At 43.3% G+C, this 13,826-nt stretch overlaps 4 protein-coding genes and 1 pseudogene across 4 annotated transcripts; 1 reads left to right on the top strand and 4 right to left on the bottom strand.

The window, feature by feature from the left end:
- Positions 1 to 7: 7 nt before the first annotated feature.
- LOC130505817 (protein BRASSINAZOLE-RESISTANT 1-like) lies at positions 8 to 1,982 on the top strand (annotated as a pseudogene).
- Positions 1,983 to 2,027: 45 nt separating this feature from the next.
- Positions 2,028 to 4,513, bottom strand: LOC130505816 (J domain-containing protein required for chloroplast accumulation response 1-like). Its single transcript, XM_057000428.1, is given in 8 exon segments — positions 2,028 to 2,164; positions 2,278 to 2,454; positions 2,527 to 2,604; positions 2,680 to 2,727; positions 2,810 to 2,859; positions 2,942 to 3,059; positions 3,141 to 3,496; positions 3,580 to 4,513. Coding segments are annotated over 8 exon segments (1,788 nt in total). The 5' UTR covers positions 4,502 to 4,513; the 3' UTR covers positions 2,028 to 2,125.
- Positions 4,514 to 4,524: 11 nt separating this feature from the next.
- LOC108817216 (arabinosyltransferase RRA2) lies at positions 4,525 to 7,101 on the bottom strand. Its single transcript, XM_018589860.2, has 3 exons — positions 7,002 to 7,101; positions 6,361 to 6,559; positions 4,525 to 5,929 (listed from the first exon to the last, which is right to left on the bottom strand). Exons 2-3 carry the CDS (start codon positions 6,541 to 6,543, stop codon positions 4,814 to 4,816), a joined length of 1,299 nt encoding a protein of 432 aa, XP_018445362.1. The 5' UTR covers positions 6,544 to 6,559; positions 7,002 to 7,101; the 3' UTR covers positions 4,525 to 4,813.
- LOC108817217 (protein BUNDLE SHEATH DEFECTIVE 2, chloroplastic-like) lies at positions 6,972 to 7,758 on the bottom strand. The gene is made up of 2 exons (XM_057000430.1): positions 7,235 to 7,758; positions 6,972 to 7,109 (listed from the first exon to the last, which is right to left on the bottom strand). Exons 1-2 carry the CDS (start codon positions 7,510 to 7,512, stop codon positions 7,067 to 7,069), a joined length of 321 nt encoding a protein of 106 aa, XP_056856410.1. The 5' UTR covers positions 7,513 to 7,758; the 3' UTR covers positions 6,972 to 7,066.
- A 323-nt stretch (positions 7,759 to 8,081) lies between these two features.
- On the bottom strand, positions 8,082 to 10,025 carry LOC108816892 (uncharacterized membrane protein At1g75140). Its single transcript, XM_057000431.1, has 2 exons — positions 10,002 to 10,025; positions 8,082 to 9,882 (listed from the first exon to the last, which is right to left on the bottom strand). The coding sequence occupies exons 1-2, from the start codon at positions 10,023 to 10,025 to the stop codon at positions 8,263 to 8,265; spliced, it is 1,644 nt and encodes a 547-aa protein (XP_056856411.1). The 3' UTR covers positions 8,082 to 8,262.
- Positions 10,026 to 13,826: the final 3,801 nt, after the last annotated feature.

Below are 13,826 nucleotides of genomic sequence, written 5' to 3'. Positions count from 1 at the left end.
ATCTTCACCCTCCTCACCTCATCAAAGCTCGAGGGAAGAGGATGACGTCAGATGGAGCTACGTCGACAACATCAGCAGCAGCTGCAGCTGCAGCGGCAGCAGCAAGGAGGAAACCGTCGTGGAGAGAGAGGGAGAACAATCGGAGGAGAGAGAGGAGAGAAGAGCCGTGGCAGCGAAGATATACACAGGGCTAGAGAGCACAAGGCGATTACAATCTCCCAAAACATTGCGATAACAATGAGGTCCTCAAGGCTCTCTGTTCTGAAGCTGGTTGGGTTGTTGAAGAAGATGGCACCACTTATCGCAAGGTCAATTCCCCTATCTTTTTTTTTTTCAGATCTGATCTTATCTCTTGTATAGATATTTGAAATCTGATGACTTTCAAATGCGGGCTTGAATCTGATTCGATCACAAATCTTAGCTTCGAGCCTTCTTTAGATTAAAAGATCATGTCTTTAAACGGATCTAATGTCCTAAAAAGTTAAAACATGTCTTAAATGCTAATTTAGCAAAAAAAATTTATTACTAATCTCAGAGTGATAATGTGTTTTTTTGTAAGAAGCAGTTCTAAAACATGTCGGAACCTCAACTTCTTGTCTAAGTTTTCTGGTGATTTAAAAATCTTTGAAACAATTGCAGTTCAGTGGCGTTCTTGAGCTATTAGCATGCTTTTTAAAGTCTTTACTTGAATCCAAAGTCTATGCATTTATCTCCTTACCGCTGATTTGGTTCTATAACTAATGCTCGTTAGGACAAAAGCCCCACAAACATGTCGGAACCTCATGACATTGGTCCTTTTTTGGCAGTTTTTTGTTGTCTAAAACAGTTGTCTTAGTTTTCTGAGTAGTTCTGCTTTCTTGAACTATTAAGCATGTCTGATTGAGTCTGACTTTGTTTGTTTGTTTGTTTGTTTGTTTCATCTGAGTCAACAGGGATGCAAGCCTCTACCTGGTGAGATAGCTGGGACGTCGTATCCTTACTCATCTCAAAACCAAAGCCCTCTTTCTTCTGCCTTTCAAAGTCCCATTCCTTCTTACCAAGTCAGCCCTTCTTCCTCATCTTTCCCCAGTCCTTCTCGTTGTGAACCCAACAACAACAGCTCCACCTTCTTCCCCTTCCTCCGAAACGGTGGCATTCCATCCTCTCTTCTTCCCTCAGAATCTCAAACAGCTGCCCCGTCACTCCGCCGCTCTCATCTCCAACTTCCAAGAACCCTAAACCTTTACCCAACTGGGATACTATTGCTAAGCAGTCAATGGCCAACGCTAAACAATCAATGGCGTCTTTTAACTACCCTTTCTATGCGGTTTCTGCACCCGCTAGTCCCACTCATCATCGCCAGTTTCATGCTCCGGCTACTATACCTGAATGTGATGAGTCTGATGCGTCAACTGTTGACTCTGGTCATTGGATAAGCTTTCAGAAGTTTGCTCAACAGCAGCCTTTCTCTGGCTCTGTGGTGCCAACATCTCCTACCTTCAATCTTGTGAAACCCCCTGTGCCTCAGATGATGTCTCCAAATGCTGCTGCGTTTCAAGAGATTGGTCAAAGCTCTGAGTTTAAATTTGAGAATAGCCGAGTTAAGCCATGGGAAGGAGAGATGATACATGATGTTGGTATGGAGGATCTGGAGCTTACACTTGGAAACGGTAAGGCTCGTGGTTGACTTTGAACACTTGGAAGGGAGAAGCTATTCTTCTTCCAGGTATCTCTGGATCGTTATGGAATCTCATTTGTTATTCTCAGTTACTATCCATATATGCAGACACAAAGCCTTCTCTCCATGGAAGCATTGGAGTGTTGGTGTCCTTGTCCAATTCATGAATTTAATTTCAAAAGAGCATTATTTGTAGATAACAAATGTTAAAGATGTATGATCATTATGTTCCCTTACAAATGTTTGAAACCGTTGTGTGCTGTCTTGTCTGATGTATCATGTCTTAAGCTAATTCCTTATTAATGGGTCTCATCATTTCTTAAAAGCCTCATCGACAAACAAACAAGAACTGTGTAAACCTGTGTGTGTGTGTGACTATTAAAACCTCTGCAACATCTCGATTCAGAACCGTAACTGTACAATTCTAAATAACGTAAAGAACTAAAAGACTAAAGATCTGGTCTTCCTTTAAACCGGTCCGAGAGTGTTGAAATGGTCCCATGCTTCCTACAAGATTGAACCAGCAAAAGAAAAAAAAAGAAATTAGATTCAAACGATCCTGCAACTCTTTTTTTTTTGAATCATCACAAACATTTATTTGCTTATGAGAGAGAGAGAACCTGTAATAACTCGAAAACTTTGTCAGCCGTGTATTTCTGGTTGTCAGAAGCACCCTTCTGTTGTAACTTATCTGGATGAAGGATTAGTAACGCCCTCTGGTACGATTTTCGAACAGCGTTTCCTTCTATCAAGTCCATAAGTGGAACCGCCTTCCATCCACTCCCGGGCCAAAGAATCTGTCAAAGTAATGCTTCATTACTTGGTGCAAATAGGTAGACACAATATATTACCTCTGATAGAATACTTACATACTGCAGCGTGGACAAGAGAGACCGAATGTTTCCACTCTTTCCGCTTGACCACTTTCGGATTTTAGCATCGATGTTCTATATTCGTTAATGAGGAATAAAGTATCAGAAACAGAGTATATATCTCTTTGCAGTTGCACTAGTAAGTATTACCTGGATTTCTTCAGCATCATTTTTCTCATCTTGTGTTATATCCTCCACCTGCGCAGTACATTACAAGTTCCACGCCCATCTATAAACACAAACATATAGAGGTTATATGGTACATAATGTTTGTCTTTACCAGGAGATTAACATGGATGGGCTCGTCTATATCTTCTGAGGTAGTATTTGCTGATAGATGGAAAAACCAGTGAGCTCATATGTCATTTCGTTCTGTAGTGTGACAAAGAAGGTTTCAAATCCAAGAACTTACTTGTGCTGGATTCCTGCCTCAACTCTTGCTCAGTAGCACCACTAGGCTTATTACTGTTTACACTCACTCGATCTGGAACCTTTTTCTGAGTTGCCTGTGAAGGTTTCTGGTCACGATCCTGCAAGAAGATTTATTTACAGGTAACAAGGAATCACAACCAAGAAACAGTAGCAATAACTTAGTTTTCAGATTTAAGTACCATAGCTGGGATTTCTGGAATCGGTTTCTTTTGTTGATCAGAAATGTTTACAGTTTCTTTGGTATTAGCTCCCTCTTTCTTGATACCAGTGACGGGAGCTCTCCATCTAGAGCTTTGTCCAAGAGATTCCCCACCTTGACTAAAAATCTTAACAAAGTCCATCACTTTTCCTTTGACTCCATCTTTGCCAACTTCTGGTGCTGCGGCTGTACTTGCGAAGCTGGCTTTATCAGGCATCGGGCTACTTCTGGTGTCTTGTGCTTCCCTTTTGATTCTTGAATCTCCAGCAGAGCTTCGCATGTTCTTAGATTTTATTTTTTCTTTTCTCACTTCTCTCTCTCACACCATATCCTCACCTGCAATGACAAAGACCAAAACAAAGTTCATAAAAGAAAAGCTAAACCAACCAAACACATGTATATGTGTTTCAAAAACTAACCTTGCCTCTCATCCTTATCATCTAAACATGAATGTAGAGGTTTCACACTAGCCTCATGCGCTTTCAAGACATCCCCAGAGAAGGCATGTTTCAACGTTGAAGCAATTTCTGTTTTCTCCTCCACTTTCTGAACACCAGGACGCTTTTGCGAGGTCTTCTTTTCCTCTGTCAAACCAGATAACCCACTAACTCCTGCTTTATCTTTACCAGCCTTCTCAAAAGTAGTAGACTGCAAATCACTCGGTGCTGTCTGCTCAGCTTTAGCCATAGAGCTCAATCTAGAACTGCCCCAAATGACAACGGGAACTCCATTATTAGTCCACTTGTAGATGGAGAAGTGAAACTGCCTGCCTTTCCCAGTAACAACGACTTTTGGACCTGATTTGGCAGCAGAGCCTGCCATATCGGAAGTTCTTGACAAAGGCGAGCTCGAGGCAGTTTCATTGCTCTTGCTCGAACTCCGTGTAGCTGAACCAAACGTGGGAATCTCTGTCGCTTTGACTTGTCTTGCAGGAGGTTCGGCTTCGTGAGGGATAGGCTGAGCCGGGCTAAGGATCCGGGAACCCGGAAGTGGTGATGATGATGAAGATCCATTCGCTCCAAAAATATCGTCGAAGAAATCGTCAGCGGTGAAACGACGGCGGATGGATGTGTCTTCCCCGAAAACAGGCTTCTCGTCACTTCCATCCCAAAGGTCATCTCGCGGGACCAGCGCTCTGTTGTCGACCATGAAGTCAAGCCGCCTGAGAGCTGTATCACTGAAGCTATGTCGACCGAGTTCGTTAACTTTGGACCGTCTCTTAGGCGGACCACCGAAGACATCCCTGAAATCGATGTCCACGTCATCACCGCTGGGATTACGCAGCAGAGGTGGTGAGGTCGAGGGTAGTAGAACGGTTTCTGAGCTTGGAAATGTCTGCATAGCACAAAAGGAAACTTGACAGAGCAAAAAACAGAGAACTGCTCTGAGAGGAATACAATACAGAGGAAAGACAAGGCTGAAACAAATCCTTCAGAAAAAAACAAGACAGGGTAAGTGTGGGGTTTCACTTGATTTGAAACCACAAACAAAAGGGATGTTTGCGTTATTACAGAGAAGAGTCTAAACGTCTTCTTTTGTTGTGGATAAAACACAGATAAGTCCAAAACCTTACACTCTCTTTGTCTTCTTCCTCTCTCTCTCTCTCTCTCTCTCTCTCTTTTTTGATACCTTGCGTAACAAGCATTCATATCTCTATCGTTCAGAACCATCTGGGAAGCTATCAAGGGCGTCTTGTTTGCCATTAACATAAAACTCCACCACGGCTTGCATTCGGTCGAGTTTATCCGGATGGTAGTTCAGATGAACAATCACCGGCTTCAATTTCTTCAGTTCACGATTCTTTCTCACAGTCTTGAAAAGGACCTTACTGTTCATGAACTCGTACATATCCATCACTCTCTTTGAAGCGTGTAAGCCAGTGTACCCGGGATGCGAAGGGTAAAAGAGTTGCTCATTAAAAACCGCTTGGTCCCATGCATCTTCCTTGGAGAGCGTGTCTGCCACGCGATCGAGTAGCTCGATTGAAGGAAGAGTTGGTCTAAGGTAGAAGAAGCCGGAGTTGAAAACCCATATCCTCATCGTGTGAGCATACCTAGCCCATCCCATGGATGGTTCATCAAACCCGTTGTCGAACCCATAAGCTGTGCTATTGTCATGGCCATCGCTCATGGACTCTACGTCAGAGTCTCTGTAGAGATGACCAAAAGGGTTCTGAAGAAAGACAATGTCCACATCCGAGAGAAGAACACTATAACCAAGCTGCAAGAACTCCCTCAAGACGCGGAACTTCAGCCCTGAGACAGCGTGACTGCCTCCGCTTTTCCCAACCAGGTCCACCGCTTTATCTGGATCTCTAGTGTAATACGCAACTTGGTTGGATTGACAGAACTTTTCTATGGAATCATCCAACGCGACAACCAGGTAGTTCTGTATACCCACTCTCTTTACACTAGCGATCTGCAACTCCAACATTGGTTTCACATTTGAATTTGCAAGAACCACAATGATCTCTTTATTAACAGCTACTTTCTCTAATAGCTTTGCTAGTCTTGGGTTAACAGACTCGTCAGGGATCACGGTTGGGTTAGTTCTGAGACTCTTGACGGTTCCAAAAGCTCCAGCCTTGATCTCAGTTCCCAAAACTAAGACTTGTTTCCTTGCATTCTCTCTATCTTGTTCAGCTAACCGTACCTTTTCCGTAAGCTCTCTGACCTGCTTCCTCAACTGGGCGTTCTTTGCAGAGATCAATGCAAAATCTGATTTGAGCATTTTGACCCGTTCAGACGACTCACATGAAGCCTGTCCAACCTGAAAAAGATTTTTTTTAAAAGAGAGAAGGTGAATCTCACTCACTAGTTAAACTCGAATGCAGAGGACTTGACATCAAAACAAGTACAAGATAATGGACCTAAAGATAACGACTGAACAAAAAAATGCAATTTGTAACCAATGAAGATGATGAATTCTTAAAACAAACGAACTTAGAAAGAGACTCAAATCTTCATATCCATCAACTATCAAATATAGTTCTAGATTCAGCTTTTTATGTATTTATCATTTTGTTGCTAAATCAATAATTGGTTCAAGTCTCACATAAATCTCTAAGGCCAGCCCTGATAACACATTCCCTAAGAGAAACCAACTCAATGAATGTAACTTGTTCAGTACATTCACATCGTGAAACGAGAGCTTTCTAAGACAATGACCTGTGAACGTATACATGAGATGTAAGTAAGTACCTTAGAAGAGGTCGTTGATTGCGAAAGGCGTTGCTCGTTTACTGTAAAAGATGATCCCGAGTTGAAGAAGCCATCTGGGAACAAGACGGTGCAGATGCAGCCGATGAGGATTCCGACGAGGATGGCGATCGCTATTCTACATCCGCGGACTTGATGGAGTCTGTCTCCTCTACGACCCGCCATATTTATTTGAGTTTCTCTGAGAAGAGAAGACGCAGCAAGTAGTCCAAGTTGATATTCTTTCCTCTGTGTGTTCAAATCCTTGTGTGTTTTCTTTATTTTTAAAAACTATAAAAGATTGATTTTGTTTCCTTAACTACAGTACTTATTTAATAGCTTAAGATTTAGTATCAAATAATTAATTCAACAATCTATCTTGATCAAATGTCATATTAACATACAGAACGAAAGAGAAATAAATAAGCAAAAATAAAAATAAAAGCTAAGTTCCAAGCCGGCCATATGACGCATATAATACATATTGTTGTATTAACAAAATTGATTCCAACAAGCATGCTCAACTGTCTCTTAACCTGGTTATATTAAACTCTTTAAACTATTGTTGTAGCTAACTCAACATATATATATTCCATGTTCTAACTATAAAGTTACGGCCAATTAACTACAACAGTCCAGGTCACCTTCTATGCAGATGATCACAAAGATGATGTAACCATAAGCTAACCCTAAGGAAGACTCAAAAGAATCACCAGTATCCCTTCCCTAAGCAGTTGAGACATCTTTGTACCCTGCAATAAATACCAAAAGAAACAAACCAGATTTTCAGTTCTGTCACAATCTGATACCATCCGTCTTTTCTTTTTGTTGAACAGAAACCAAAATTAGATATGTTCTTCATCAGACATTTTGATACCTGTGACCATCGCAAGTAGGGCAAAGACATGGATTGATACAAACGGGATCATACAATGGCGACCATTCAATCGTTGCGTTCCCTTTGCACACTTTGCATATGTAAAACCCTTTCCCACGACACGCTACACAAGCCGACCCCCTCTTCTTCCGTTTCTCTTCTGTAGCGAGTCGAAAAGCACCAATGGCTGCCGCGGAAACCACGTTTATGGTCACAAACCCACCAAGAACTACGAGCACACTGTTCCTCAAGAATCGAATCGGTTCTAGTGGCGGCATCTTATATAGTCTCTTTGCGGAATTACGTCGAACACCTTGAGTGCGCTCTCCGTATAAAACTTTTCTATAACCAACCACCTCTGTTTCACTTAATGTATCGATCAGGAAGAAGAACCTTGATAGTTATTTTCCCGCCAAATATGTGAGTAAACACAGACTCCTGCAGAGTGTTGTGTCCGTTGTGTGTGTTTTGGGAGGAAGAAAGAAAGATAATGTGTGAGAAGATTATTGATGAGGCTTATAGTTTTGTGCTTTGACTATTTTACCCTTTCAATAAAAGGGAGAACCGATACAAACCGAGATAGCATCCCGGATTCGAAAGTACCAAACCGAACCGGGATAACATCTTCCTAGTCCTTTTGAAGCTGCAAGATAACAAAGCCAAAACAGGAGCATGGCCATGACTTTGAGACTGTTAAGAATCAGTGTCACATTCTTCAGTTGGGGAGCTTAAAGACTTACTGTCTTGAGGTCTTGTTAAGATCTTTGGATCTTGAAACTATAATCTATATTGAAAACTGTCATCTTCAATCTCATCCTGAACTTGATTGCCTTGCGACAAGAAAAAATTACTCAACGATTCAATTCTACAAGAGTTTGACTAAACAAGATGTGTCCGGAGAAAGAAAAAAAGCTACCGGTATAAACATTATTTTCTCGCCGGAGTGTTACAAAATACAAAAAAAAAAACTTCAAGCGTTAACCGGTAACCAAAAAAAAAGTGGCAAAACGTTAGAAAAAAAAAAGTCATCAACTTTCGTTGTCTAAAGCTTTGTTATTACCAAACAAACTCTCTCTTCTATTACCAAACCCACCACCTGAAGAATCAAGCCCTGACCCACCACGATACTTCATCTCCTGCCCGGTTGCTCTATAGTTTGTAGCATCAACCGTCGCTCTCGAGGTCGGTTCATTAGAAGCAACTGACCTATAAGTACCTGCTGCTGCTCCAGGACGGTAACGTGATGGAGAAACATATCTTCTTCTAATATCCATCAGATCATCGTTGTTTCTCCTAGACGATGGCTCAGAGAAAGCACGTTCTGTTGTTGCAGAAGAAGAAGAGGATGCGAAAGAAGAATCGTCAGGTCCCCAAGCCGTGAGAGACTCTTTCTTCTTAGCGAAGAAATGCCACGCGCCGAATAAAAACAGTAGAAAGAAGAAGACGGGACTGCTCCAAAGCATCGTGCTGACTTCTCCTTTGGAACTCCGAAGCTTTGACTTGTACGTAGCCACGTATCCCTCGCCTAAACTCATCACAAGAAGCTTCTCCCGGTCGCTTGCTATCAAAGGAGCAACCTTATTTACAAACTTGGTTGTAGATCGATGTCTCAAGAACGTCGACCTGAGATCTTCTAACGCAGCGGGGAAGAGAAGCCGTGGTCCCGTGGTTCTAACGTAGTGTTGTGTCGATACGTTGTATACGAACACTTTCTCTTCGCTGACTAGCACGAGGTAGCCTTTGATGGCTTGCAACGCAACGGGCTCTTCTTGTAGTATCTGAGTAATCTTCTTCTTTGACCTCACTCTGCATTTGAAGTTCGCGACGTCGCCGAGGAGCAACACGTGGATGACTTCGCCTTCCGATGTGAATCCGTAAGCCTTTGACCGCTCCGACGCGTCGAAAACGTAAGTTCTCGCTAGAGAGCTGTTCAGACCTTCGCAGTCTGATTCTCTGATCTTCATGGTTCTCAAGTCTAGCGAACCAGCGCCAGTCTCGGTGAGAAACAACAGCCTCTGCTTCGAGAAGACGAGTGGTCTGCTCGCGGGGGTTACCGAGCCGTGAACCGTTCTGTTCTCGGTGAAAACCGTGAGCTTTCCGGTGAGATCAATCGCTAATATGTACCTAACACGACCCACGTGATGCACTTCTAATAGCGTTACTTCCAAACCATCCTCAGTGCCATCAAATCTACCAACACTCTCCATCGAAGCAGAACTCAAATCAGAGCCCTCTCTGAGTCTATGCAACAATACGGCCCCACTCTGATGACCCGTCACCACGAAGCTCTCGTTCTTATACACGTAAGAAACCATCGCGGTGATGGGCGAATCGCACCCGGTGAAAAACTCGACCAAAACGTCGCCGTTTCTCAAGAACACGTAGAGGCTCCCACTCGAGTCCCCGACGGCGAAGTACTTGCTTAAACCCTCGTGGTCTCTAAACGGCAACACGTTGATACACGTGATCGCGTCGGAGTTTAGCTTCACGGCGGAGGTGAACTCGAATCTCTCCGACCAGAAAGGACTGTGATTCGTCACCGGAAACGCCTTCTTACCGCTGCTCTCTTTAACACTGATCTCGTGTTTCTTGGTTTCGGACAGCTTAGCGTTTAGTCTAGATACTGCTTCCGTTAGATTCCTAACGAGCTTATTGGTTTATTTGCCTAATTGATTGTATTTCGGTTTAGTAAATTAAACTTATTATACCCGGTTTGTTCCGGTCAGATGATTGTATCAACTGTATATATGTGACCCATTCGTCACACTTTAATGCTAACAGAAAGTTTCATTATTTTGTCGTCTTCTTCTCTCTTTCTCTCTCATGAGATCATCTTTTCTCCATGTTTGCTTGAGGAAGAAGCTCCAATTTCTGTTCATCTGAAACACTAAAATGGTATCAGAGCGTTGAGCTCAGCTCAACATCGTTCTCTCCTTTCGTTTTCGTTTCGATCGAGCTCCGTTTTGAGATTTCTTTCTCATTTCACTGTTAGATCTCGTTTCTCACTTTATCTGGGTTTCCTTTTGATCGTCGCTCTTGTCACGATGGTTGTTACTCTCCGTCGTAGTCGTCGCACCGGTCGTTTTACACGTGCTGGTAGCTCGAACCCTGTTCGTGGCTCTGCTTCCCCTGTTGAAGCCGTTGTAGCTCCGTCTCCTGGTTCGCTTGCTCTCGCCGCCGTGATGAACCCTGATAGCGTTCACTCTCCGCTGTTCCTCCACCACGCCGATCATCCAGGCTTGCAGATCGTTTCCGTACAGCTGGATGGATCCAACTACACTCAGTGGTGCTCTGCCATGAAAATCGCTCTTGACGCGAAGAATAAGATCGCTTTCGTCGATGGATCTCTTCGCCGTCCTGCGTTAGGTGACCCTCTGTTTCGCATCTGGTCACGCTGTAATAGCATGGTCAAATCATGGTTGCTTAACTCAGTTACAAAGCCGATCTATGGTAGCATTTTATCTTTTGATGACGCCACTGAGATTTGGGATGATTTACACAATCGCTTTCACAAAACCAACTTGCCTAGAACCTTTCAGCTGATACAACAAATCCAAGACCTTCGTCAAGGTTCTCTGGATCTCTCAGGATACTACACAGCACTCAAAACTCTTTGGGACAACCTTGATGGTGCTGAACCACCAGAGATGTGCTTGTGTTGTAACACCTTCAACTGTGTCAGTCAACGTTCTGCTAAGGCAAAGGTTGAGCGAAGCCGTATCATCAAGTTCCTCTCTGGCTTGAATGAAAAGTACTCTATCATTCGCAGCCAAATCATCATGAAGAAACCTTTACCAGACCTTGCTGAGATATGTAACATCCTCGATCAAGATGATAGCCAACGTCAGTTTAACTCTGTGATTGCTCCTGCTGCGTTTCACGTCAATAATGATCCCTCTCAATCCTCTGCACTGACTCCTTCTGGTAGCACTTCAAATGATTCCGTCTCTCAACCTGGAACGTTGAATGCTTTCCACAAGAAGTCTAGTGCTATCTGCTCTCACTGCGGTAATACTGGTCATGTCATCGATCGTTGTTACAAACTCCATGGGTATCCCGTGGGATGGAAGAAAGGAAAGCCAGGACCTGATAGATCCAAACCTGCTGCTGTTGCTGCTAACGTCTCTAGTCAGCCATCTCCTGTCTCTGGTTTGGATAACTTGGTTGGCCAGTTGAACAAAGACCAGATTCAGAACTTCATTGCTTATTTTAGCAGTCAACTTCAGACGAAGTCTTCTGATTCTGCCTCTGTCTCTGCGATCCAACAGCATGATCCCTCTGGTATCTCTTTCTCTTCCTCCACTTTTCGTTTCGTTGGTCTTTTAAGCTTCGCTAACTGCGTTACTGATCAACAAACGTGGATTATTGACTCCGGTGCTACGCATCATGTATGTCATGATCGTAGCTCTTTTACTACTCTTGACACTTCTGCTAAACCTCTTGTGAATCTTCCTAACGGTTCATCTATTCGAGTTGGTGGAGTGGGCAAGATTACCCTCACACACACTCTGACTTTGCAGAATGTTCTTTATATACCGGAATTCCGTTTGAACCTCTTGAGCATCAGCTGTTTAACATCAGATCTTGGTGCTCGTGTGACCTTTGATTCTGGATGTTTTGAAATACAGGATCCTTCCAAGGGGTCGATGATTGGCAGAGGTAGAAGGATGGCAAACCTGTATGTTCTGGATCTTGAAGAAGCTGGAACTGCAGTTTTAGAAACCTCTTCTTTTCGTTCAAACGCTGTTGTTGATGCTTCTATTTGGCACCAACGTTTTGGCCACACATCTTTTAAAAGACTTGAGCTTCTTCATGATGTACTTGGATTTTCAAAAGCTAAGAATAAAGGACCTTTGCACTGTGATATTTGTCATCGCGCTAAACAAAAGAAACTATCCTTTACCCTTAATCCTAAGCTTTGCTCTCATCCTTTTGAATTACTTCATATTGACGTCTGGGGGCCATTCTCTGAGCCAACACAAGAAGGATATCGTTACTTTCTTACCATAGTTGACGACCACACGAGAGTCACTTGGATCTATCTTCTCAAATTGAAGAGTGACGTTCTTACTGTGTTCCCAGACTTCATCAAGATGATAGAGACGCAGTACTCTGCTCAAGTGAAATCAGTCCGCTCAGACAATGCACCGGAACTGCGTTTTGACGCTTTATACAAGAAAAAGGGGATTGTTTCTTATCACTGCTGTACAGAAACTCCTGAGCAGAACTCAGTAGTGGAGAGAAAGCACCAACACATCCTCAACGTTGCGCGTGCATTGATGTTCCAGTCTGGTGTTCCACTGAGCTTGTGGGGGGACTGTGTACTGACTTCGGTTTTCCTCATCAATCGAACTCCTTCACAAGTCATCTCCAACAAGACTCCGTTTGAAATGCTTCATAACAAATTACCTGACTACACAAACCTCAAGACGTTTGGGTGTCTCTGTTATGCAAGTACTTCTCCTAAGCAAAGACACAAATTTGAAGACAGAGCTCGTGCTTGTGTGTTTCTTGGTTACCCTTCGGGATACAAAGGCTACAAGCTCCTTGATCTTCAAAGCAACACTGTCTTTATTTCACGGAACGTTGTCTTTCATGAGACTCTGTTCCCATATCTACAACCATCTTTGCCTAGTGGTTATGAGGATTTCTTTCCTCGGCTTTCTACTTCTGTTGAGCCTTCTGCACCTGCCTCTTGCTCTACTCCGTCTGTTCCTGATCAAGAGGTACCTGCTCCATCCAAACGTGTCTCTAAGCCACCGAGACATCTCCAAGATTATCAATGTTCATCTGCAGTCTGCTCCACTGAACATCCTATTTCTAATGTTCTTTCCTACGATGCGCTTTCTGATCCATACATGATCTTCATCAATGCTCTTAACAGTGTCCCTGAACCAAGCACCTATGCTCAGGCCTGTAAGATCAAAGAATGGTGCGATGCTATGGGTATAGAAGTCACTGCTCTTGAGGATAACGGCACTTGGATTGTCTGTTCTCTACCTGCAGGAAAGAAAGCAGTGGGTTGTAAGTGGGTTTATAAGATTAAGCTCAATGCGGATGGAACTATTGAGAGATACAAGGCACGTCTGGTTGCAAAGGGATACACTCAACAAGAAGGCTTAGACTATGTTGAGACGTTCTCACCTGTTGCGAAGCTTGCAACTGTGAAACTTCTTATAGCCGTTGCAGCAGCTAAGGGTTGGTCACTCACTCAGCTAGACATTTCCAATGCCTTTCTCAATGGCGACCTTGAGGAGGAAATCTACATGACCTTACCTCCTGGATACTCTCCAAGACAGGGGGAATCGTTCCCACCAAACGCAGTCTGCAAGCTTAAGAAGTCCCTATACGGCCTTAAACAAGCCTCTCGCCAATGGTTCTTGAAGTTTTCAGCTGCTTTACACCAGTTGGGTTTCAAGACTTCATCAGGTGATCATACACTTTTCATCAAGAACTCTGGTAGTGTATACATGGCTGTACTCGTCTACGTTGATGACATCATCATAGCTAGCAGTTGTGATCATGCTACAACACTTCTCAAGGCTGCTCTTGAGGCTTCGTTCAAGCTTAGAGATTTGGGCACACTTCGGTA

This window comes from Raphanus sativus, unplaced genomic scaffold (assembly GCF_000801105.2).
Source record: "Raphanus sativus cultivar WK10039 unplaced genomic scaffold, ASM80110v3 Scaffold2603, whole genome shotgun sequence".
Lineage (NCBI taxonomy): Eukaryota > Viridiplantae > Streptophyta > Magnoliopsida > Brassicales > Brassicaceae > Raphanus > Raphanus sativus.
The sequence above is the reverse complement of the archived record's forward strand: the minus strand, read 5'-3'. Positions and strand labels throughout refer to the sequence as shown.